This window comes from Populus euphratica, unplaced genomic scaffold, assembly GCF_000495115.2.
Source record: "Populus euphratica unplaced genomic scaffold, PopEup_1.0 scaffold97.1, whole genome shotgun sequence".
NCBI classification, from domain to species: domain Eukaryota; kingdom Viridiplantae; phylum Streptophyta; class Magnoliopsida; order Malpighiales; family Salicaceae; genus Populus; species Populus euphratica.
The window spans coordinates 117,689-140,830 of NW_011499981.1; the positions used below are offsets into that span (position 1 = coordinate 117,689).

Consider the following 23,142-nt stretch of genomic DNA (forward strand, 5'->3'; position numbering starts at 1 on the left):
AGAAGCTAAGGAAGCTTCGGTGCATTTCGATTATGCTCTACAAGGAGAGAATTCAATGCATTCTCCATTAGTTTATACAGGAAAAAAAAACATTCTATTTAGTTTCCATAAACAACGGAATAACATTGAAGCAATACAGAGTTGATGTAAGTTTCACTAACATTCTTTCAGGAGATGAAAAAGCTCCAATACGAAGGCGATTTTTTTGGAACAGCTACTACAAAAGCAATTTGAGAAACAATGGTCGAACGGAAAGTGTTTATTTGTTTTTGTCTTCTTCCTTCATCTTCTTCTCCCACCTTCGTTTCTTATATGCCAGCAACATTTCAGGCATTTGCTCCATCAGTTTGGCAGTCTTTGCCCGTCTCTCTGCAGCAATTCTATCACACTTGTGTCCCTTCATCTTGGTTCTCATTTCTTTCCTCTCTGGGTCATATGGCCAGTCTTCCCCTGCAAGGAGGACTTCCTTGCGAAGTCTAGCTCGTCGGCGAGCGCTGATGTGGAGTGGTGTCCAGGCCCCGAGTTTCCAGTAACCCCACACGCCTTTGGATAGCTCATTCTTGTGCTTTGCCAACTTCTCTTTCCATGGATACTGGTACTCTGCAACTGCCTTTGCCACAGTTTTCACAGCTTTGCTTGCCATTCTTCAGGTTCGATAGCTTACTGCCACAGAAAGAAGAAACATTTGTTACTGCAATGGATATATACATTACTCTAAGATGCAGAAATGAAAAAAGGGACAGGACAAAACTTGTGGAGAATCCACAAGGCAACTGAAGTCTCTCTGGTAAAGTTCCACGAATCAGTTTATTCATCAAATCTCAAATCATTGCTTGTAATCAGACAAGTAGTTTTTCCCTCAAATTTCATTCTCATACCAACTAGATATTTAAAGAAGTACACAAATGCAATTGAGGTGAACAATAGGTATCACTTCATCAAGAAAAAAAAGATTTTTAGCTCGGCCTAGAAGCAGCAGCTGTGACAACAGATGGATTGGCCATTGATACTAGCAGGAGCCAAACAACATCCATACTAAAGTTTCTATCAACAATGATTATTTTAACTACAAGATGAACAAGAATCTATATTTCCATGCAACAACAAGAAGTTCCAAAAAAAAAAAAAAGCTCATATAGTATCAAAAAATCAGCAAGCAACATCTGATACAGTTTTACCTACTTTTCCTAGGCAATTAGATATAGCTCATAAGGCAAACCAAGCAAGACGAATTACACCAATCAAATCCAATACAGAACCAGTTCATTTCATACTGAATAAGCAATTGAAAGTAATGAGATGGTTGCATTTATCTAAAACACTTTCTTTCTTTTAAAAAATACTAGAAAGCAATTGAAAGTTTAAAAAAAAACACCATTACGATTCAAGCCTGAAATCATATACTAGAAAACCTATTTTTAACCGTGCCTCTATGATATGCAGCTGGAAATGTATACTAAATTGTTGGTTTCCTTGCTGATTTCCAGCAAGATCTAGAATGGTGAGCAGCTGAAAATGTAGACTAAAATTATGGTTTCCTTGCTGATTTTCAGCAGGATTTGAGGGCTGAATGTGGCTGGATTTTGAGCCACAAATCCTGACTTTAATCTCTTTCAATGTCTAAGTTATGGCAGCAGTGTGTGTGTGTGTGTGTGTGTACCATTGTTGATGGTTTTTACAGCTGTTGAAACATTATAAATTAGGCTCTACATTATATTCCTGGTCAGTCTTGAATATAATTTTGTAATCTCAGTTGTTAGAGAAGAGTTTCTCTCTAAAGTTTTTGTATTTGTTCTTACTTCCTATGAATTCCAGCATTTCAACTTCCAACTTTCCTTTTATCCCAACTAGGATTGCATCACTCTAATGGGCCAATACAACTACACAAAAGCAATTACTAGCACAAAACAGTGACATGGATGCACCTCAAACCATTTAGTAGCAGCTGTATCAAATCTGCACTTCTCCTTTTCAGAAAACCAAAAAACTTGGAACTAACAACAAAAAATTAATAAATCATCAGCTAAAATGCTAAATCCACATTAGAAAGAAAAAGAAATATCACACCCATTTCAAAAGTGATAACAACGCAATTCCAAAATTCAGTAAAGTAGAATATTAATTGTGGTTTTAAAAAAAACTTCCATTTCATTTCCTTTTCCTTTGTTTTGTTTCCTCAGCAATAGAACAGAGTGAAAATAAATCACAATTAAGGAAAACAACGCAACGAAGAGCAAGAGAAAAATTGTGCAATTTCCATCAGGGAACCAAATATTCTCCGGTAAAATCTTCCAAGAACCAGTCCATCTGTAATCCTAAATCGACACTTGTACTTAAACACGGAATTAAGTTAACTGCCAAACATCACTCTCATCCCAGATAGCACTTTACATAAGCATGCGATTGAGGTAAACAACATGAAGATCTTTAGTGTGTGTTTGGCTTAGAGGTGTGATTAGCTTTTTTGAAAGGTACAATCCTCTTAAAACACAAACCACACCTCACAAAAGCAAAAAACACATGCTTTTTAATTCAGTCTAGAAGAGGCTGCCCCAAAACATGGATTAACCATTTATTAATTACATTTGGCAAAATGCAAGCAACTGCCATCATAAAATTTCTGTCAACAATGACTAAAATAACTAATAATTTCCAGCTGTACAAATTCTCCCTTGTAACTACAACTACTCTCAAAAAACAAACTTCATTTAGGATTAAGACATCAATATCACCAAACTTGTAATGTAGTTTGTGCCTACTTTACCTAGGTAACAATACATAAATCAAACTCAATACCCAAGACAAGACTTTGTCCCATAGCCAGTAATAAAAATTAAAAAAATCAAAAATTTCAATTCGAAAATATATTTTCGATCCTTGTATACAAGAAATCCCATTCCTTTCCACTACACAAGGGTGAAATGAGTTCACTTCAAATTACTAGCTCTATCAATTCTCTAGTTTTCATTTCCAGAAAACGGGAAAACATGGAACTGAGAAAGAAAATCAGAAGAAGCAACTAAATCAAAGCAATAACAAAAATATAAAGCAAACCCATTTTAGAAGAGATAAAATCCATGTCAATAACCTCATAAGAGATTCAAAATTCAATCAGTAGAGAGAGCGAGAGGGAGTGGGATACTTACAAAGAAGTAACAGCGAAGTGACTGTCCCTGACCTCAAAGCTTTTTTCTTGGAGTTAGACAGAGATGATGTGGTTCTGCTACATACGGCCTCGCTTCAATGTTTAGGGCTAAGCTGTTATAGACACGTGCCCGGAATTGAACTCTGGGTGTTTTTTCAATTTTGTCAATTTAACATGTCTTTGACTTATTGTTTTCTTTAATTTTCTATTAGATAAAAAGTAAAAAAAAAAAATATATATATATATATAATATTAAAATTCTAATATTTTTTAAGACTTAATTTTTGAAAATTTTAGCCCATAGAATCAATTAAAAAATTTTAAATAGTTATAATATATTAAAATTCTAATATTCTTAAACCTTAATTTTTAAAAATTTTAATCATCAAAATCAATTAAAAATAGTTTACATATTTATTTTTTTTAATTTTCAAAACCGATAAAGGCCAATAAAAATGGTAAAGAGGAAATATTTAATTGGTTGTTATAATTGGAAGGTCATTTGCCCCTTTTTTTATTATTATATTGACCGTAATAGTTTTTTTTATCATAAATTTATTTATTTATTTTCAAATCTATTTCCAAATCAGCTAAAAATAGAGAAAGTAGGCAGTGCGACAAGCTATTTTTTTTATTTACTTTGGTACAAGGCATATAACAGCGAATTTGGAATCCATTTATTAAATCAAATTATTGTGTTTAAAATATTTTTGAAGTTATTAATTTAAATTATAAATGAGTTAAATCACATAAAATAGACAAACACAAATTATTGTCCTCTAACTTGCTACAATAATCTCAACTAAAATTGGAGATTTTTGGCTTGGAAGTTGTAGCATTTTTCGTAGCATCTCCGGTCATCACTGATATCTCAGATTTGGAGGAGACAAAAATGTGTGAACAGAGGACTATTGAATCTGAGGCATATCCAAGGATATATGCTTGAAACATGAGAAGATTAAAGCATAAATTGTGTTGTTTACAAGGCAAAAGAAGCATCACAAGTCAAGAAACAAGAAGCACTTCATAATGGGACCATATCAACCTTTTGTTCCCTTTTTTTTTTTTTGGGGGGTTGGGGGTGGGGTCAAAAAGGGGGACTAGAAAGAGACAAGAAACAATAGAGGATTAGCAGCCTTTGATGGGCAAATGACCTAAACTGCATTATTATGAACATGTACATACAACTTGGATGATATAAAACAGACATCTACCAGTAAGAGACCAATACAAGTTAATGCTGATTGCAACTTTTCCTAGTACAAGGATCTGCATCCCATGGACAATCGTGTGCTGGGATTTTCCTATGAACAAACAAGAGATTGGTAGTGACTCTCAATTACTAGTGATCCAGCACAACAGAATTTGCAGAGGCAATTGCTCTTAGTGAATCAAAAACTTCATGACCGAACAGTCAAGATATTCTTTGCCCAGAAATAGGAGGGAAAATGTTTGATCCGAACAGAGCTCCAGAACATGTTCAGACTGAAGGCCATCCCATTTCCTCCACGAGGCTTGAACTTTCTTCAACTAAAAAGTTATCTTGGTGTAAATCCTGTCTGCATCTGTTGATTCCATTGAAGACCATATTTCAGATTTATTAAACACAACTACTCAACATTAACATTTTCCTTGTAAAAAGGACCTAAACTATGAACATGAACGCATGATCATTGCCTTGGAAGTTCATTCAACTGTTTTCAATATAGATAGAAGACAATGCAATAGAAGATGATTAATGTCCTACTTTTATCAGTCGAATAATTGTAATTTCATTAAAATAATAGAGTGAAGTGAAAATATTAGTTTCATTATTTGTTCCCCTAAAAAGCAACTATCATTTTTTTTTCTCGCTTTCCTGGGGGGCCATTTCAAAGTGCAACTAGAGCTTGACATTAAATAGCACATTTTTGGTTTAAACTTTATATCTTACCCAGCCGTGTGGCTGCACATTCGGCGACACATGCACACACAAAATCAGAGCATCTAAATACAACCGAGTGATATGTAGACTGTCAAATTTTGGATGATAAGACATGTTCAAATTATTACCTGACTTGCATATGCTGAGCTTTGAGCCAGAAATTTAACAAACTCTTCCTTCTTTCTCTCAAAACTTTGCCTTGCAGTATCCAATAATGCTTGTTCTCTCTTTATATCCTCCAGCATTTTTTCCCTTTTCCATTTGGTCTCCTTGAGCTGCTTCTCAGTGTCAATGTAGTTGTCAGGCAGGGTTGACGTCACAGACAATTTTGGAAATCTTACATCCACATTATTCCTATAGAGCATACAAGTTCCAGAAAAAGTATATTGCAGAAAATGAGTGTTCATTCATATTAACCAAAGACAAATGTACAATAACAAATCTAAAACACAAAGCTTGGATGCGGCAGAAAAGGTCATCCAGTTGAATTATGCATCGTGTATGATGAAAAAAAATCTTAAAGTTTACTGTTCAAGCACACCTGGCATCGATAGTAAAAAGAACCAAATAAAGATTCCATGCACGTCACTTTCAGTCAAAGAAACACCCTTTTAAATAAAGAGTAGTCATGTTTAAAACTAGTGATGTATTTAATCTCATTTAAGAGAACGTCAAAACATTAGAATGAGAGCCCTAAAAGCTACAATATACCAATGACACGAGTACTAAAAAGAATGGATTTGTTCCGGAATGATAAGACCCCACAATTTACAAAGCTGTAGAAGCATCATGCACACATTGGTGCTTCCACAAATCATCAATTAACCTTTTGAAGGCCACATAATAAGCCAAACTCTACAGCTTAGACAGCAAAATTCAATTGTTATTTCATAATCCAGAATGATTCATGGGGAACCAGCCACAGATAATGGGATTATAATTGATTACCTCAGAGTTTTAATGATATTGAGGACCTTTATTTTATTTCCTATATATTAGTCATACAGTTCTCTTCTTTCTTTTATTACTTATCTTTTTAGTTTTAATTATGACTTTTAATTTTCTGTTTCTTCTATTTTATTTTTTATTTTTTTGTGTGTGCGTGGGTCTAGTTGCGGTTGAGTGGTTATATACAAGAGCTGACATATTGCGTTTAAAGAACAGCCATTATGGACACCTGACTAATGAAAAATGAGAATTTAACAGACAATTTTTTCTCCCTGTGGTTTTTCTATTGTTTTCACCCCTTCTTTTCATCTTGTTTTTCTTATTTTCCTCTCCCTTTCTTCTATAACTTCTGCTTCAATTTCTTCTATCTTATCCTATGTCAACAATCCAGAAAAGAGTTCCCTTGATATTACCAAGATCCATTGTGAAGAGAGTAAAATGATGAAATTCACCATAAGATGCAATCAGATAAAATTGCCTATTCAGGTATGACAGCAGGACCACTTACCGATTACCTAGAGAAAATATACCGGTACCCTTCATCATTCCTCCATCCAGTGAAATGGCTCCATCACTTATACAAGGAAGAGCGAGTACCATGTCTTCCCTTGTTCTATAAACTTGTAGACGGGAGAACAGATTATAAAATAGAGTCTCTCTAAGACCATATCCGCTGCCTGTGAGATAAAATAAGTTTGTGAATTCCACGTTGATCATATTTACAGCAAAGCCAATAAACCCAGGTGGGCACTCCCCGTTAGGTAATTTTGGCTTAAGGAGATCAAGCCTCCTTTGTGGGTCATCCACCACAAATTCACCGCAATAGGGTCTGCAAAAGGGAAAGTGAACTGAAAACAGAATTTTTACAGACTACAATACTGGATTGACAAAAGATGACTCTTGAGATTCATGCCTTAGATTTTCAAGACAAAAGACAAGAAATCGACCATCCAATTCCTTCCCAATAGAAGCACCAAGGCCATGAAGGCCGGAGTCTTTATTTATCTGGCCTTCCTTGTCATATGTTTCCAGAGCTTTTACACCTTCATATGTCTTACAGACAATTGCCAGCATAGTCTCCACACCCAAGTACTCGGAAAAAAGCCTACATTCATTTTAAACATGGAAAAAGATGAATCAAGCATTGTGCACATTTCTAAGGATAGATCAGCAAGCAGAGAGGTAATTTTCATGCCATTTAAACTCCCAACCAGCATTGCTTCTCCTGTAATTCTGTAGAACCTAAATTCAACTTCTAAATCAAAGAACAGAAACAATATACTAATTCCTGCATAAAAACAGGAGCTTACAGATTGTTCTGAGATGATGGGTGATGATTCTCTTTCATTATACTGAGAACTCATATTTGGCATTTTTTTATTAACCTCAGCTATAGTGATTCTGTAAGCAGTGTACAGTTCGCAACCTGATAAACATGCATAACAGATAGCAAGTAGATTCAAACTGACCTGCCAAGGTTATCATCATCTACCTTGCCAAGTGTAGCAACAACACCAAGCACATCGTTGGTAAATGACGGATGTGAAATTTGAGTGCCATGGCTCATTTTCAGCCGGCACAAAATGCCCGCAGCAGATTTTTCATGCTGTAGAATGTGTTCCATTGTTTCATCCTCACTCTGATTGGAGTAATGGGCATCATTTTCATTATTTGGCATTGTTGAAGAATGATATTTGCCAAGGGTAACTGGGACAAAAACCATCCGCAGAGAGAATGTGATGAGAGAAAAAAGGATAAATGTATGACTAGTGATAAATAGAGAGCCAATATCCAAAATATTATATCTGTAGACTGTATGCACAATTTTGGAGTTCACAGCAACCAAAAAAAAATGACATAAGAACACAAGAATGGCAGATCCCACAGGTCTCATGCTAACCAGAGAACTCAAAACCCCAAGCAAGTATTATTGTTCAATCTAATATCTATAGCGTACACTCAGAAATTGATTAAATTTTGAAATGGAAATGATAAGTATATGCTCAGAAGTACTTTCATCCAGGTTAGCAGTGTGGTGGTGATAGATACTTTTTAAGCCTTTTCACCAGCTTTCCACAGTCCAAGAAGGATTTTATATTTCAAAATCCATGACGAGTGTGTAGAAAATAAGAAATTAAGAATACCTTGCAGATCAAGAATGGAATCATCTAATTTGTTTTTGTGACTCTTCAGAAACTTAATGTTGTCCTCATGATGTTTGATTTTCATCCCTAGCACATGCAAATCTTCTTGAAGTTTCTGCAGGGTCATTCCAAAGTTAGTAAATAGACCATTCTCAAATTAAAAGTATCAAGATTGAATAATTGTAAATATATACAAGTGAGCTTAAAAAACATAAAAAATTCTGCATCTTTTTCATGAAACCTTCCTTTTGTAAGACATGTATGAATGTATATACTTACATACACGCACATACACAAGCAGTAGACAGATCCTAACCACAAGTAAAATTGAACCAAGAGTACACAATACATTAATAGTAATGATCATCACGAATCTTTTCAATCCTTTCACTCTAACTATTATGACATCACCGTTTCTCCTTAGCCAGAATTAAAACTCATAAATAACATTACTTCTTTGCCAGAATTAGTTTACTAATTCCATTAGCAGACCTGTAGCCAAGAATATTACAGCAGAATAAAATTTTACTTAAGAACCTTAGAATTGTAGAGGATGGTTTGGGCTTGTGGGAATCTTCCATTTTGCATCTCATCCCTCACAACAATATTAGTTTCTTTTGGATCCACTTGCATTAATGCAGACGGTGATGCATCCTGAAAAAAAAAAAAAAAAGATGCCTTGGTGAAAATTGCAACCAACAATAAGAGGAATTTATTGTATTTGCACAGATTGTGAGAAATTAGAGGACAGAACAGGCTGCCCATGAGCAGGCTAGTTTTCTTCATAGGAAGATTGTCTATACATAATGTGGGGGCATTAACATGCATCATTCTAAAGAACAAGAAAGATGGAAGACAAAAACATTTTCTCCAATCAAGTAAATTAAAGAAATTACAATTCTAGCATTTATAAATCCACTGAGCTATTTCCTACAAAGATTGTCAAGGTAAAAAATACTGGAATTTTCTCACTGGACTGATTAAACTTCAGAATGGGGAAGAGTAAAATGATAATATACAATTAAACACTGAAAAAGCTTTAGCTCCTCTCAATTTCCACAACAGTACTACAATTATATGAAGGTTAAATAAGTAGCATACCTAGGCAACAGCAATCTTCTTTACAGGGATTATGACATGAGAGTAACATTCATTTACTTTCTACTCCTCTCGTCCTACAAAAACTTCCCCCAACCTAAATGAATTTTCTTGTTCCAAATTTATACAATTTTTCCCCCCACCCAGTAAGTTCTCAGTATGTTCTTGGTAAAATATAACGTAGCACTAACCAACAACAAAAACAACAACAAACCCACTTGAATTTCTTATAATGCCGCCTTGCTCTGCGAAACACCCTCGAAAACACAGATTCAAGTTCGCACTACCAAAAAAAATTAAAAATAACACTACAATTGAGAAGCAGGCAATCCCACGTTGATAGATTAATTAAATAAAATTCAACCAAGCTAGAATTTCACCAGAAACTGTGTATTAAAAACCAGCCAAGACCCACATTGTAAAATATCCACATAAACGCACTCCTAACAAACAAATCCCACCGTCGTAACAAAATTCAGAAAAATCGCTCTTAATAGCTTCTTTCAATAATACTAGTAAATGGGCTCTCTTTCATAATTTTTAAGCTTTTCTGGTCTCCCGGTAAAGGGTTCTTCTTTCCACTGAAGAAACTAGTAAAAAGAAAATAGCGACAAAGAGAAGACTAATATAATACAACAGGATTGTCTTTTTCGACCTTCAAATTGCTCAAACCACCAAAACATGCTCATGCATGAGCAGAAACCTTGATTAGGTTCCTGTTTGGTTTCCAAGAAAATGTAGCAAAAAGATAAGGAAAAAAAAGGAAATTTACACTGAGAAATAAGAAAGGTAAGAACTTTGTTTAACTTTCCTACATTTTCAAGGGAAACAAACAGAATTCGAGAAGTGAAGCAGACCTGAGAATGGTTGCTGGGTTGAAACATTTTTTGCTGAGTAGAGCTCTGACGACTCAGTCACTCTCTGTCTGTGTTCTCCTTTCTATTTTTCTCTCTCTCTCTAGGGTTTTTATTTATATTTATTCGGAATCTTTTTGGTTGTGGCTATAGCACGCACAATCTCATTTACTAACGCATTTTCAGCCGTTAATCGGTTAGAACATCAAATGGTTTTAAGAGGGTCGGGTTTTGACCGAGCAGACCTAGTTCAATCAGCTCAGTGGGTCAACCAGGATTTTCGACTGAGTCATCCTTGTTTTTTTTTCTATTTTTTCTTCAATCTTGACCGATCCAGCATCTGAATTGGTCGAATCTCGAATCAACACGTCAGACACGCACAGCTAGTTTAAATATTAAAAAAAGGTTCGAATTTATAGAGTTGATGTAGCCCAATGGAATGCAACCACCAAGAGTCTATTTCGGGGGTATACTTTTGCTCATTCGTAGGCCATGGGCCTGTCATTCGGGCTTCCCTCGAGTTTGTATTTCATCAGGGCCACATTGGCCCAATCAATATTAATCCAAAGTTTTCATTACCAAAATTTGGGGGGCCATGGTCCAGTCATGCTCAAATTTCGGAAATGAAAACTTCAGGGCTTTCCTTTAAGTTTTCATATCGTAAAGAAGACCGTTTACTCTTCTTTTTTTAGTTTTCACTGTATAGGTGGCAAACACTTCCGGTAAATTTTTTTTAACATAAAAAAATATTTAGATAATAATAACTCAAATCAAGATAAATTAGTTTTTCTAATCAATAACTTAGGATAACATATGAAGATAACCTCACATGAATGATAATAATAAAGTCTCATGCCCAGCAATTTAAAATCAAAATATAAAATTAAAAACAAATTAAAAAAAAATAAACATAAAAGAAAACAATCAAAGTCAACCCAAGCGTGCTCGACAACTCACTACTCGTGATATGAAATTAAAATTAAAAAAAAAAAAAAACTATTTAAGAAACACCTACAAAAAATACTGAAGTTAAATCAATAAAAAAATTAAAAACAAGATTAAGTAAACTTAAATTAACTTAACTAAAATCCCACAAAACAAAAACAGAAAAATCATAAAGCTCAAGGCCCAACGGCTACCAATCTACTGTGAAAAAATAAAATTTAAAAAAAAAGATATAGAAAAAAATGAGTTAAACCAAGTTATTTTTTACTAGTTTGTGACTTGTGATATGAAAAAGAGATAAAAAAAAACATTTAAAAAAAACCTAGAAGAAAAGATTGAAGTAAAATAAAAACAAATGTCAAGAAAAAATTCAAGTCAATCGAAGTTAATTTGACTGACCCACAACCTTGGATGATCCTATTAAAAAAATAGAAAAATCACAAAGTTTAAGGCCTAGCAATGTAATTTTAAATGATAAAAAAAAATCAAAAAAATTGAGACCTGTGATATGAGACTGTGATAAACCTAAAAATGAAATGTGAAAAAATTACAAAACTCAAGGCTCAATAACTTATAATGTCGAAGGACGAAATAAAAAAAATAAAGGACACCAATTTTTTTTAATTAATTTGGATTGACCCAACAAACTCGAGACCTGGAATATAAGATAAAAATAACCACATAAAAAAATAAAATAAAAAATAAAACTCAAAGCCCAGTAATCAAACGATAAAATTAAAAAATAATTAATGTTAAAAAACAACTATAAAAAATATCAAAGTTAAATCAGGTTGATCATTAAAATTAAGGACATGGTTTATACGACTTTATAGAAGGAAAACACCAAAAAAATCACTATGTAAAATTCATAATCATTTAAAATTAAAGAAATAAATATAAATCAAAACAATAAAGATCTAATGTCATACAAGAACTAAATGAAAGAAAATAATAAGGATCTAAATTAAAAATTAAAAAAAAAATAAAGATTAAAAATAAATCACCACAAAGCGCTACATGTTCAAAGAATACGAACACCTTCCCCTTGATAATGCTTGCATGACACATATATCAACCACTTTTTTTAATTATATTTACATATAATCAAAGATTTAATTACTCCCATCCAAATATATAATTATAAAATAACCATGTTGAAAAGTCCCTAAACACAAGTTTTTATTATTTTTTTTTCAATGGCAATATGATCCTTTCACCATGCGTCCAAAGTACAAACAAACTTATGCACCCTTCATTCTAGTTTAGATTTTCTCATTTTTAAGACATTGAAGTCATTATAATGTTCATTTAAAATGCAAAATGACTCATTTATCCTTATAAAACATGATAATAACTAATGAATTTCATGAAAAAAGCTTTCTTATCCCTAAGACCAAGCTAAATAAATTTTTCTTCAAGGGATAAAATAGTAATTTTATTATGTGAATCCACAATATTAATCTGGTTATAACAAAACCAATATAAAAAGATATAAATATCCCTAAGCTGACTTTAAAGAAGATTCTATTTTTAAATGTACTTGTGCTATTTTACTATACTTTCAAAACCGAAAATGCAAAAGCACCTATGAGCATCAACTGGAAAAAAAAAAAACAGATAAAAATACTCTTTTATTTTTTTATTCCTTTTATTTTGGTGTTTTTGTTTTTTTTTAAAGCATCTGTGTAATTCCACCGTGCTTGAAAAATGAAAAACACTAAATACCCCTTAGCACGGGCTTTAGAAATTTTGATTTAAAGGGTAAGTAAATCAATTTACAATACACAAAGAATGTCAAAAAACCGGTTTATCCCCATCAATATAGTAATGATTACTTGACCACTACGGAAAATACCATAATACCCCGGCAGCAAAACACTTGGTTTGGTGTGAGAACGACAAGATAAAAGGAACACTGTGGATTTTATCCACAATATTTTTCCCACGCCATTTCTTTTAATTTTAATTCCCCCCTACCGAGCTCGATAAAAAAGAAGAGGAACAAAAGACAACATATACCTTGATTTGTCCGATGTACCAAACCTTAGTAAGATGTAAAGAAATGTTAGCATCTCATGATTACATTTTAGTTGTTGAGAATATCTCTCGTTTTAATTATAAAGTGGTTAGAAAATGAGCAGATTGATTTTGTTGCTTGTAATTCACTATCTTAAAACCATTTTTAATATATATGTGTGTTTTTTATATTATAGTTAGGGATATTTTTAATTTGTTTACATATCTTTGATAGTCGAGTTTGGATTTCATTAAAAAAAAAGAAACAGTTTTATGGTAAGCAATCCATTCTTAATTTTATATACAATTTAAATTATTCAATATATACGAGACACTTTTTCTTTGGCTGCTCTTATCGTTAGGAGTCTTCTAGTAACTTGAATTCCAAAATTTTCTTTACAATATTATAGTGGATAATATTTCATTCTTTAACTTTATATATTATTATTATTATTATTATTATTATTATTGAATTTAAAAAAACCCTACTCCTCAAAAAACACATTTTATGAATCTAGATGAACGAATAAAACTCTGACTATTTCAGACTTTTATAAAAAGTGTATGTTTCAACTCGAACTCAAAATCTATTATGCAGATCTTAAGTCCTTTACCATCATGTTATGTTTTTTTGATATTTTTTTATTATTATTAATTGAAATATCCAGACCAATTTATATATATTTCAATTAATTATATAAATATCTCAACTAATTTTGTAAATTTTAAAATTAATAATTATATAAATTTTTAATAATTTTAAAAGAATTTAAACTCATGATAACTACAAAGCAAATTTAATCTCTTAACCAATTGAACTACATTTATATTATATTATATTTTTATAATTATTCGATGGTGATTTTTTTTTTCGTAATAAGCTGAAATAATCAAATATTATCTTTCAATAAACAACCTAGCTGGGGGAGTGGGCCCTCCATTGCAAGAAATGCACCGTAACACAAATTTATAGGGAAAGGTTCTTGTCACCAACTCATCAATTTCCCTCGTCAAAAAGTAAGGTACACAGACGAGACTCGTCTCCTTCCTTGTGAATTAATCCCTTGCCTTGCTTCAAGATTTCTTTTAATGCAAGCAATAAGCTCCATCTAACTTCGGGATTCTCTTCTATCCTCCATCATAAAACTCCAACTATCTAATAATTAAGTCTAGTGGCTATGGATCTCTAAAGTCGGTGTTCTTAAGGACTTCAGTCACATATAGCTCAGTAGCAAAGCTTGAAAGCTACTCCTGTGGTGGATCCATCTTGCCCTTAACACAGGTCAACTTGATAGCAAACCTGAATTATTATTATTATTATGAAGAAAATAAATAAATAAATAAATAAATAGTATGTAAACAATCAAGCTTAATTTTAGTGGAAATGCAAAATTTAAATTTCAAGACCTTCAATTTTATTTTTGCAGCAAAATTTAAAATGCATTGCTGGGTTTTTACTTCCATTGCTGCGTGAACGAAGGGAGGAAGCATTTTAATGAGATGGGTCGGCAAATTCACTGTATTTGCAAATGGGTCGGCAACTTCATGCCAAGATCATTGTGTCAATGGCTGCTCCAGATTTTCCTGTGGCAAATTCTTTGGTTCGGATCTAATACTGGCCGATAGCACGAGAGACTCTGTGATGAACCGAAGGTGTTCCAGGTGACCGTATGAAGAATTTCGGCTAGCTTGATGCATTTTGGTTGTTTGCTTAATCTAGTTTTCTATCATTATTTTATTTTGGTTTGTTGGGTCTGTATTAGTGGATTCCGGTGAGGACAAAAGGAGAAGTGTAAGGGTGGTTGTTAGGGTTTTTTTTAATTAAAAAAAAAAACAATTGATAGTAAAGTTGAAGTATTTGAAATATAATAATAATTTTATAAATAATTTGATATTTTTTTTATTGATTTTATTTTATAACATGCATGAATAAGCATATAAAATATTATGAACTTATAAATTTGAATGAATTTCTCATTAATTTCAATCATAAATGAAAACAAAGGTTATTCGTTTTGCATTGTATTTTTTAAAAGTTTAATTTTTTATGTGTTTTGAATTGTTTTGATGCATTAATTTAAAAAATAATTTTTTAAAAAATAAAAAAAAATATTTTCGTACATTTTAACATAAATTTAAAAAAAAAAACAACTGTAACTATACTTTTAAATAAGCTCATACAAAACCATCATATAATCATAATATTTTCATAAAACACTAATTTTTAAGTGAACTAAGAACTGCATTCAACAATTAATTAGATACTCAAAAAAAAAAATCAAGAATGTGATTAACATTTATGATAGAAAATCAAAATATTAAAAATAGATTCACATTTATTTATGTTGTTCATTGAAATGGTGTAATGTTATTTTTTTTTCTTTCCATCCATAAAACTTAACAAATATTTATAAGGGCATTTAAGTTCTTTTACATGTCTCATTTATTATTAACAAATAAAATGATGTCAAATAAATAGTTTTTTTTTAATCTTGATTGAATAGTAAAACCATCCAAATATTAGTATTAAAAGAAAAAAAGATCTTGTTGTGAAATGATATTTTTGTATTTTCACAATAACTTTTTTTGTTATATAATTTAAGTTGAGGGAAAATTTAGTATTTGAACAAATATAAAAATTAATTAACAATTAAAATATATAGTGAAATGATGAAAACACCCTTTAAAAAAATTAATGTTGAGATGAGGTGATTTTAGTTTTTCCCAATATTTTTTTTTATAATTACAAAATTAGATCAGAGGTAATTTTATATTTAAATAAATAAAAAAACAAAAATGAACATGTACTTGTGGAGTACTTAACGGTACGTGAAAGGTATCCACACCTTTCAGACAGTATATGTGACTCCTCCAAGAGTCCAAAAATACTATTTGTTGTGTTGTTGATGCGACACGTGTAACTAATGGTTGTTTTGTTTAGTGTTGGTGAATCTTTTTTTATTCTTTTTCTTCCCTTTTCCTCCCTAAAAAATCAAAATGTGGCCTTTTTAATTTTTCATATTTTAGTTTCTATCTTTGTTCTTTTGGTTTTTAATTTTTTAATTTTGATTTTTTTGTAAAAATTTTATTTGTTTTCAATTTTATCTTTCAATTTTGTGTTACGAAATATTATATTCTCCAATGTGGTCCTTATTTTTTTAATTTCTAATTTTTTCATTATTTCTTTTATAAAAGTTTTGGTAGTTTTCAATTTCATACTTCAATTTAAATTGATAATATCTTGTTTTTAATTGCAGTCCTTGATGTTTTAATACTAAATATTATAACTTCTAATTTTTGATTTTTTTTACTCGAGTCATTGTTGACTAGGGTGATTTTTTTTCTTTTAATTATATTATTTAATATTGAATTGATTGAAAATTGAGTTTTATAATTTATTTTGGTTTGTTTTTTGTAGGGTTATCCTGTTTTCATTGTCCATATTTAGTAGATTAACTTGGGTTAACTTAACTCATTTTTTTAGTTGAATTTTGTTTCAATTTCATTCTTTAAATTTGAGTTGATTAATAATTGATTTTAATATTTTTTATTTACTTTCTATATAACTACTATATAACTATTAGAATCTCATAATTTAAATAGCACATTTAGAAGGTTAACTTAAATTTATCCTAGTTGATTTAATTAATAGGTTATTGTTTTAATATTTTAATAAAGATATCATTTTAATTTTTTAAAATCAAATTATATTTTCACTGATATATAATTTTTAAATTTATCAAATCATATTAATTAGAACAATCATTATATAGTTTTTTTCTTCTAAAAACACATTAACAAAACCTAAATATATATTTTTAAAATAATCCAACGGGAAAATAAATTACGCTTGGGCGATGGTATAGCATGCTCCCATGATTTTGAGGTGGTTTCTTTAAAATAAACCTCAAAAAGGCGTTACTTCTCATTACAAAACCCGTGTAATGAAAGTATGAAACCAAGAGAGGGCCCATGATTTTCATAAATACCAGCGGCGTATTGCGCTGGTTATAGTTATTACTCTCACAGTCTCACCCCCACCCCCCACCTAGCTCCTCCTCCTCCCGACTCTCTCTTCATCCATGTGAACTAACCTCCTCCTCCTCCTCCTCTTCTTCTTCTTCGAACGAACCAAAACCCTTTTTTCAAATGAAAGTGGACAATGAAAGATAGAAAATGTCAAATTAGCTTCCCAGCTAATCAACTCATCCAAGTTATTTTTTCTCAAGGTTTGGTTTCTTCTATATATATATATATATATATATTCTTTGTCTTTGCATGCGTGTGCAAGTGTGATCTTCTTTTGTATGGTTGCTGAGTTTGTCATTATGTTTTGCATGCTTCATTTGATCTTCTCTTCTTCTGGGCTGTTGCTAAATACGTGCATTTCACATAAAGCATACTTGGTTCAAGGGAAAGACTCCTCTTTTGGTCCTAATAATTACGTACGCAATTAATTTGCTTGTGTTCTTATGCTGTTCTTGTGTTCTTCTTTTTGGGTGCTGAAAATTTGAACGATTGACCGACATGAAGCTGATCATCTGTGTAATCGGAAATGGGGAAGAAAGGAAGTGGGTGGTTTGCATCTGTGAAGAAGGTGTTCAAATCATCTCCCAAGGAATTACCAATAGAGAAAAAGGTAGTCATATATGTATTTTTTTAATCATAATGTATTTACTTGCTTCTTTGGAATATTATGTGGTTTTTTTTTCTGTGTATGCTTAAGTAATGAGCAAAGTTAATTATTATTAAGACTTGTTTTATACGACCATTTGGTACACCTAATTGAACTATAAACTTTGCGATCTAATCTGGTAGCCTTCCTTCAAAATTTTCATCATACGTTTTTCTATTATTCCTTAGTTAAATATTCATTAGTGTGTGTTCAAACTCAACTTCAAAATTCGCACGAGTTTTATTTATTATAATTGATTTTTAATTTTCCCTAGTACACTTTGTTCATTAGAATATAATTTGTAAGGTATCAAACCATCTCCTAATTAATTAGCAAATAATTAAGAGAGTCCTAGATACATATTAAGAGAGTCCTAGACACGTGAGCAATCTTTCTCGACTCATCATTTGTTGTCAAAAGGCGATGAATATTTGCGCTATATGAGTTATGTTCAGCTAGTACTAGGGCCATATTAAACGAAGACCTCCCCCTTTGGTACTGTATCTAGGACCATGAACTGAAGGGAGCAAAAATGGGACCATAAAATGTTGCAATCTTTCATGAATTATCGTTATCATGCCACCGATGATGTCCTTCCATCCATCTCCACCCACATGTGCACGGCCTTGCTAGACCCTCTTGTTGTGCTGCGTTATTAGTTTCTTTGTTGAAAATGAAATTTTTGTTGTGCCTGAAATTAATTAATCTTAACTAATCTTATTAGTTATATGCTAGCTAGCTCATGATTTTATGATAATTGAGCACAAATTTGACATCGATGTAAATGATGGCTGGCATGATATGTATTTCAGAAAGAGAATGTAGAGAAATGGCAACATGAGGCCCCAGAAGTTGTTTCATTTGAGCATTTTCCTGCTGAAAGTTCTCCTGATGTTACAAATGATGAGAGCAATGCATCAAGTCCAGTGACTGAAGATAGAAACCATGTCATTGCTGTGGCAGTAGCAACTGCTGCTGCAGCTGCTCAAGCGGCAGCTAACGTTGTTCGCTTAGCCGGTTATGGTCGATACTCTAAGGAAGAAAGAGCTGCCATCCTCATTCAATCATACTATAGGGGCTACCTTGTAATCCCTCTCTTCATTTCACTTTAATTAGATTGAAATAATATGGTTAATCAATAAGTTAACTCTCGTTTCAAAACAGTCTAATTAGCTGGTACTTTGAATCCTACGATTATATATATCCTATTGGTCCGACGAGAGCTCAAAGATGATGATGATATTAAAACTCATCTTACAATATGTTTGTGTAATTATTTTTGTTTTACGAGTTAATTGGCCATGTATATTTTGCAGGCTCGGCGTGCCTTACGTGCCTTGAAGGGATTGGTGAGGCTTCAAGCACTAGTTAGGGGCCATAATGTACGAAAGCAAGCACAAATGACAATGAGATGTATGCAAGCACTTGTTCGAGTGCAAGCAAGAGTAAGAGCAAGAAGGCTTCAGTTAACTCATGAGAAGCTTCAAATGAAGGCCGAGGAAGAAGATGAACGACGACTATCGGTGGTTGAAGAAATTATGAATCCTAAGAGTCCATTGAAGAGTTATAAATGGGATAGTAGGAATCGAAGTCCAGGTAAAATATTCAAGGAAAATGCTTCAAAGAAACATGATGCTGTCGTGAAGAGGGAAAGAGCCCTTGCTTATGCTTATGCCTACGAGGTATGTGTAATGCATGTGTTCCGTTGTAATTAGCCCTGGCTAAAATTTGGCTCCTTTTTCAACATTTTCTTGACAATTTGAGAAACAAAAAATTCAATGACTTGTTTGCAATTGGTTTTGCATTGCAGCAGCAGCAGCAGCAGCAGCAGCAATTACTCTCCCAAAATAGTCCAAATGGTAAAGAAACAGGACATTTTGTGGATGGAAGTGAGAAGGCTCCATGGGGCTGGAATTGGCTTGAGGGATGGATGTCAGCACAGCCATATAATGTGCGTCAATTGGGTCCAAATGAAGGCTCCTATGTGACATTAAACACAACCACTGCCACAGCCACGACCGATGACATGTCCGATAAGACAGTGGAGATGGACATGGTCACCCCAACAGGCACGAGCAACTCTAACATGGGCATACTAGATACCAATCTGTCTTCGAATCGACACCAACGACAACTGAGTTCGAGCAATGTACCTAGCTACATGGCTCCAACCCAATCCGCGAAGGCAAAAGTGCGTGGTCAAGGCTCGACCAAGCAACAATATGCCCCAGCTACACCTCAGCGGAATCCATTCACTAAGAAAGGACCAAGCATTGCTGGTTCAGGTTGTGATTCTTCTAGTTCAGGTGGCGGCACAACCTACCAGGCTACAAGGAGCCCAAGCCCAAAACATAACGGGATGCGTCTCGTTTCTAAAAGACATGCTGGCGGGTACAGCCCTGATTTCAATGGTGGCGGCGGTGGTGGTTGGAGGGTGCCTCCTCTTGATGGTCATGGATGGAGGAATGATTTCGGTTGATGAGTGATATGAACTATGTGTTATGGTGTGTTTATACAGTATTTATTGTGGATTATCGTTTGATGTTTTTGTTAATGATGTCATAAAACTCCAGTCCTTGAGGCTGTGTAGTGGTATTGGGTTAAATATTTGATTTTTTATACATAGTGTCACGGACTCTTGTGTGTGTGTATACAGATATATAGCAAGTCCATCCAACCCCACCCTTTTTCATGGGAATACCTCCGAATTGCAGGTGGTAGTGGGAACAGCCATGTATCCACGTGTCCTTGTTCGAAGACAACAACTCAGCAGTGACTGCTAGAGGGAAAGGTACAACTCAGCAGTGACTGCTAGAGGGAAAGAGTTAAAGGGAGTTCAGAGATTGTACTATGGTACTTGTAAAATATGGGAGGGACTTTTGTATTGAATCTTGGGGACATGAATTTTACATGGGAGGAAGGGAGGGAAATTGCTACCATCATCTGTTAAAAACGTGGAAAAAGACTGTATATATATTTTTATTCATAATAAATAAAGGTGTTAAACATTCTTTTTATTTGGTTCATTTGTTATTTTATAATTATTAAGGAATATCTCATTTTTTTTAATAATTTTATACCATAAAATTACTTTATTACTCTTAATAGTAAATGATCGTTTAACTATGATCTAACTTTTTTTTTTTTGTGTTTCATGTTTTTTTTATAGTGTAATGAGTCTATACTTTTTAGATTGTAGAGACAATATAATATTTTTAAAAATCTTAAAAAAATACGAGAAAAATATTAACATTGATAATAAAAAATATTATTTTATCATACTATTCTATTCATCTCAGTCTCCTCTGTTTCCTTTCATAACACGTATAAATTTTATATCTTCAAAGTATCCTTAATATCTCTTTTTTCTCCTTTTCTTTCCCTGTATAAATCTAGGCATGACCCTTCACATTTTCATACCATCATTTCAAATTATTTTTTCTTTTGATTTTGTTTATTATTTTATTTTTTTTGAAATCATATATTAAATTTTGTTATGTTTTCAATTTTCTTTAAGTTCTTAGTATATTAGATTTAATCTCCATTTATTTTATTTTATTTTTATTTAATACAGTTTTTGAATTTATTTATTTTTCAATTTCACCCCTTAATTTTTTTCCCCTTACATGCTCATTTCTTTTGCTTTGGTTAGGTTTTTAATTTAGATTTTTTTTAATTTTATCATTTAATACAAAATTTGTTGATAATTAAAATTCTTAATTATACTCATGTTTTTAATTTCATGAATTACAAATTTGAAATATTAATATAACTTTAGAATATTTACTTGAATCAATTACTATGGGTTGAAACAATAAATTTACTGATTTCTCCTACAATATGTTTTATATTTTTCCTCTTTCAATTTTTATAGATTAATTATTTTTTAATCGAGCAAGGTAATTGTGTTTTTTTTGCTTTTTAAAAAAATTAAGCTACTAGAATTCTCATAAATGCAGAACAATAGTTAATTTGGGTCTAAGTTTAAAATAAATCCAGTTTTAAATATTGATTTTAGATGCTTGATCATCATCTTATGAGTAATTTCATCTTTTATTTAATATAATTAAATTGGCAGCCTTACAATTCTATTGCTGTAAAAAATATTTAAGGATTGTTTTCTATCTTATTTAGGATTATTATACTCTTAAATAAATGTCTATTTTAAAAATAATACTTTAAATTAAAAACATATAATTTTTACAATATAATTAATTAAAAAACTAAAATTTAACCATAAACTTATCATGAGAAAAAATACACTAGTAAATTAACTTAAATATTATTTATTTGCAATCTTAGAACACCATCAATAATCTCCATGTCCAAATTCAAAACATCCCCTTTTCAAATACATCAGAACACTTCTCATTATTTTTAAAATTCTCATAAATATAACATCAAAACGAGATAACAAATTTATTTATCATTTTCCAGCATAGCATATTATTATAAACTAAGAGCATGTAAATATATTTAAAATGTTTTGATTTAAAAAAATCAACCCGAGTGATTCGAGACACGATTAAAACTGGTAACCCGAGTCTTGAACCGGGCCAGGTCTGAAAACTATAGGTGAGAAAAATTCATTAAATTAAAATGATAAAAAATTATCAATATATATATATATATATTGGAGTTGAGAGGAAAAAAATTCAATTTAATTTTGTGTTTTAAATTAATTTTTAAGCTTGTATTTTTTAAATTTGTATTAGATTTCAATTAGATAAGAAAATATAATCGATAGGATTAAATTTGGTTTACTAGAAGAATGATTGTTAAATTCTGTTTAAATCCTATTAGATTAATTCAAAGAATCTATAAAAAATAAAAAAAGAATAATAAAAATTTAATAATTTGTAAATTAACTCAGATTATGCAAGACATTTAACATTTTGTCTTGGATAGTTATAATTATATTACAATTTAACCTTTTCACGTGCAGAGTACGTCCATCTCGGGAAGGATACATCATCGGGATTTGTACATGCCTTTGAAATTCAGTTAAACATCTAAAGCGACTGCGTTTTAGAAATTTCTTCAGAGTTTTAAACTTTTCCTTTTTATGGAAATTCGTTACTTCCAGACCTCAGAACCCTGACTCCTCCAATGACTGCCACGTTCACACCTGCCTCTATACTTTTCTCCTTAGACCCTGCCACGTCTCTTTGGGACCCACACAATAATTGGTCCCACTAAAATTGTATACATCACAAAAAAAATCCTCCCCAGCCACATTCCACCAATAAAATACTGCCGCATTTCTCTTATACTTACGTGGCTATATCACGATATTCAATTTGGGTGTTGTGTTACTTTTAAAAGTATTTTTAAAAAATATATATAAGAGATATATTTTTATTTTTTATTTTTTAATATTAACATAGCAAAAA

At 32.0% G+C, this 23,142-nt stretch overlaps 3 protein-coding genes across 10 annotated transcripts; 1 reads left to right on the plus strand and 2 right to left on the minus strand.

Annotated features, from left to right (window-relative positions):
- Positions 1–125: 125 nt before the first annotated feature.
- LOC105139755 (uncharacterized) lies at positions 126–9,309 on the minus strand. Of its 3 annotated transcripts, none has more exons than XM_011046330.1 (2): positions 9,299–9,309; positions 126–663 (listed from the first exon to the last, which is right to left on the minus strand). In XM_011046330.1, exon 2 carries the CDS (start codon positions 641–643, stop codon positions 260–262), a length of 384 nt encoding a protein of 127 aa, XP_011044632.1. In that variant the 5' UTR covers positions 644–663; positions 9,299–9,309; the 3' UTR covers positions 126–259. The 3 variants fall into 3 exon arrangements, with proteins under 3 accessions (XP_011044632.1, XP_011044630.1, XP_011044631.1); XM_011046328.1 differs by lacking the exon at positions 9,299–9,309 and adding an exon at positions 3,147–3,267; XM_011046329.1 differs by lacking the exon at positions 9,299–9,309 and adding an exon at positions 3,089–3,120.
- On the minus strand, positions 4,274–10,315 carry LOC105139754 (protein DEFECTIVE IN MERISTEM SILENCING 3-like). The gene is made up of 8 exons (XM_011046327.1): positions 10,117–10,315; positions 8,699–8,815; positions 8,162–8,276; positions 7,487–7,724; positions 6,931–7,122; positions 6,526–6,846; positions 5,198–5,423; positions 4,274–4,710 (listed from the first exon to the last, which is right to left on the minus strand). The coding sequence occupies exons 1-8, from the start codon at positions 10,141–10,143 to the stop codon at positions 4,684–4,686; spliced, it is 1,263 nt and encodes a 420-aa protein (XP_011044629.1). The 5' UTR covers positions 10,144–10,315; the 3' UTR covers positions 4,274–4,683.
- Positions 10,316–17,008: 6,693 nt separating this feature from the next.
- On the plus strand, positions 17,009–20,372 carry LOC105139759 (protein IQ-DOMAIN 1-like). 6 transcript variants are annotated; one of them, XM_011046338.1, is made up of 5 exons: positions 17,010–17,303; positions 17,608–17,713; positions 18,562–18,834; positions 19,066–19,431; positions 19,560–20,372. In XM_011046338.1, exons 2-5 carry the CDS (start codon positions 17,630–17,632, stop codon positions 20,226–20,228), a joined length of 1,392 nt encoding a protein of 463 aa, XP_011044640.1. In that variant the 5' UTR covers positions 17,010–17,303; positions 17,608–17,629; the 3' UTR covers positions 20,229–20,372. The 6 variants fall into 6 exon arrangements, with proteins under 6 accessions (XP_011044645.1, XP_011044640.1, XP_011044641.1 ...); XM_011046339.1 differs by having other exon boundaries at positions 19,566–20,372; XM_011046340.1 differs by having other exon boundaries at positions 19,569–20,372.
- Positions 20,373–23,142: the final 2,770 nt, after the last annotated feature.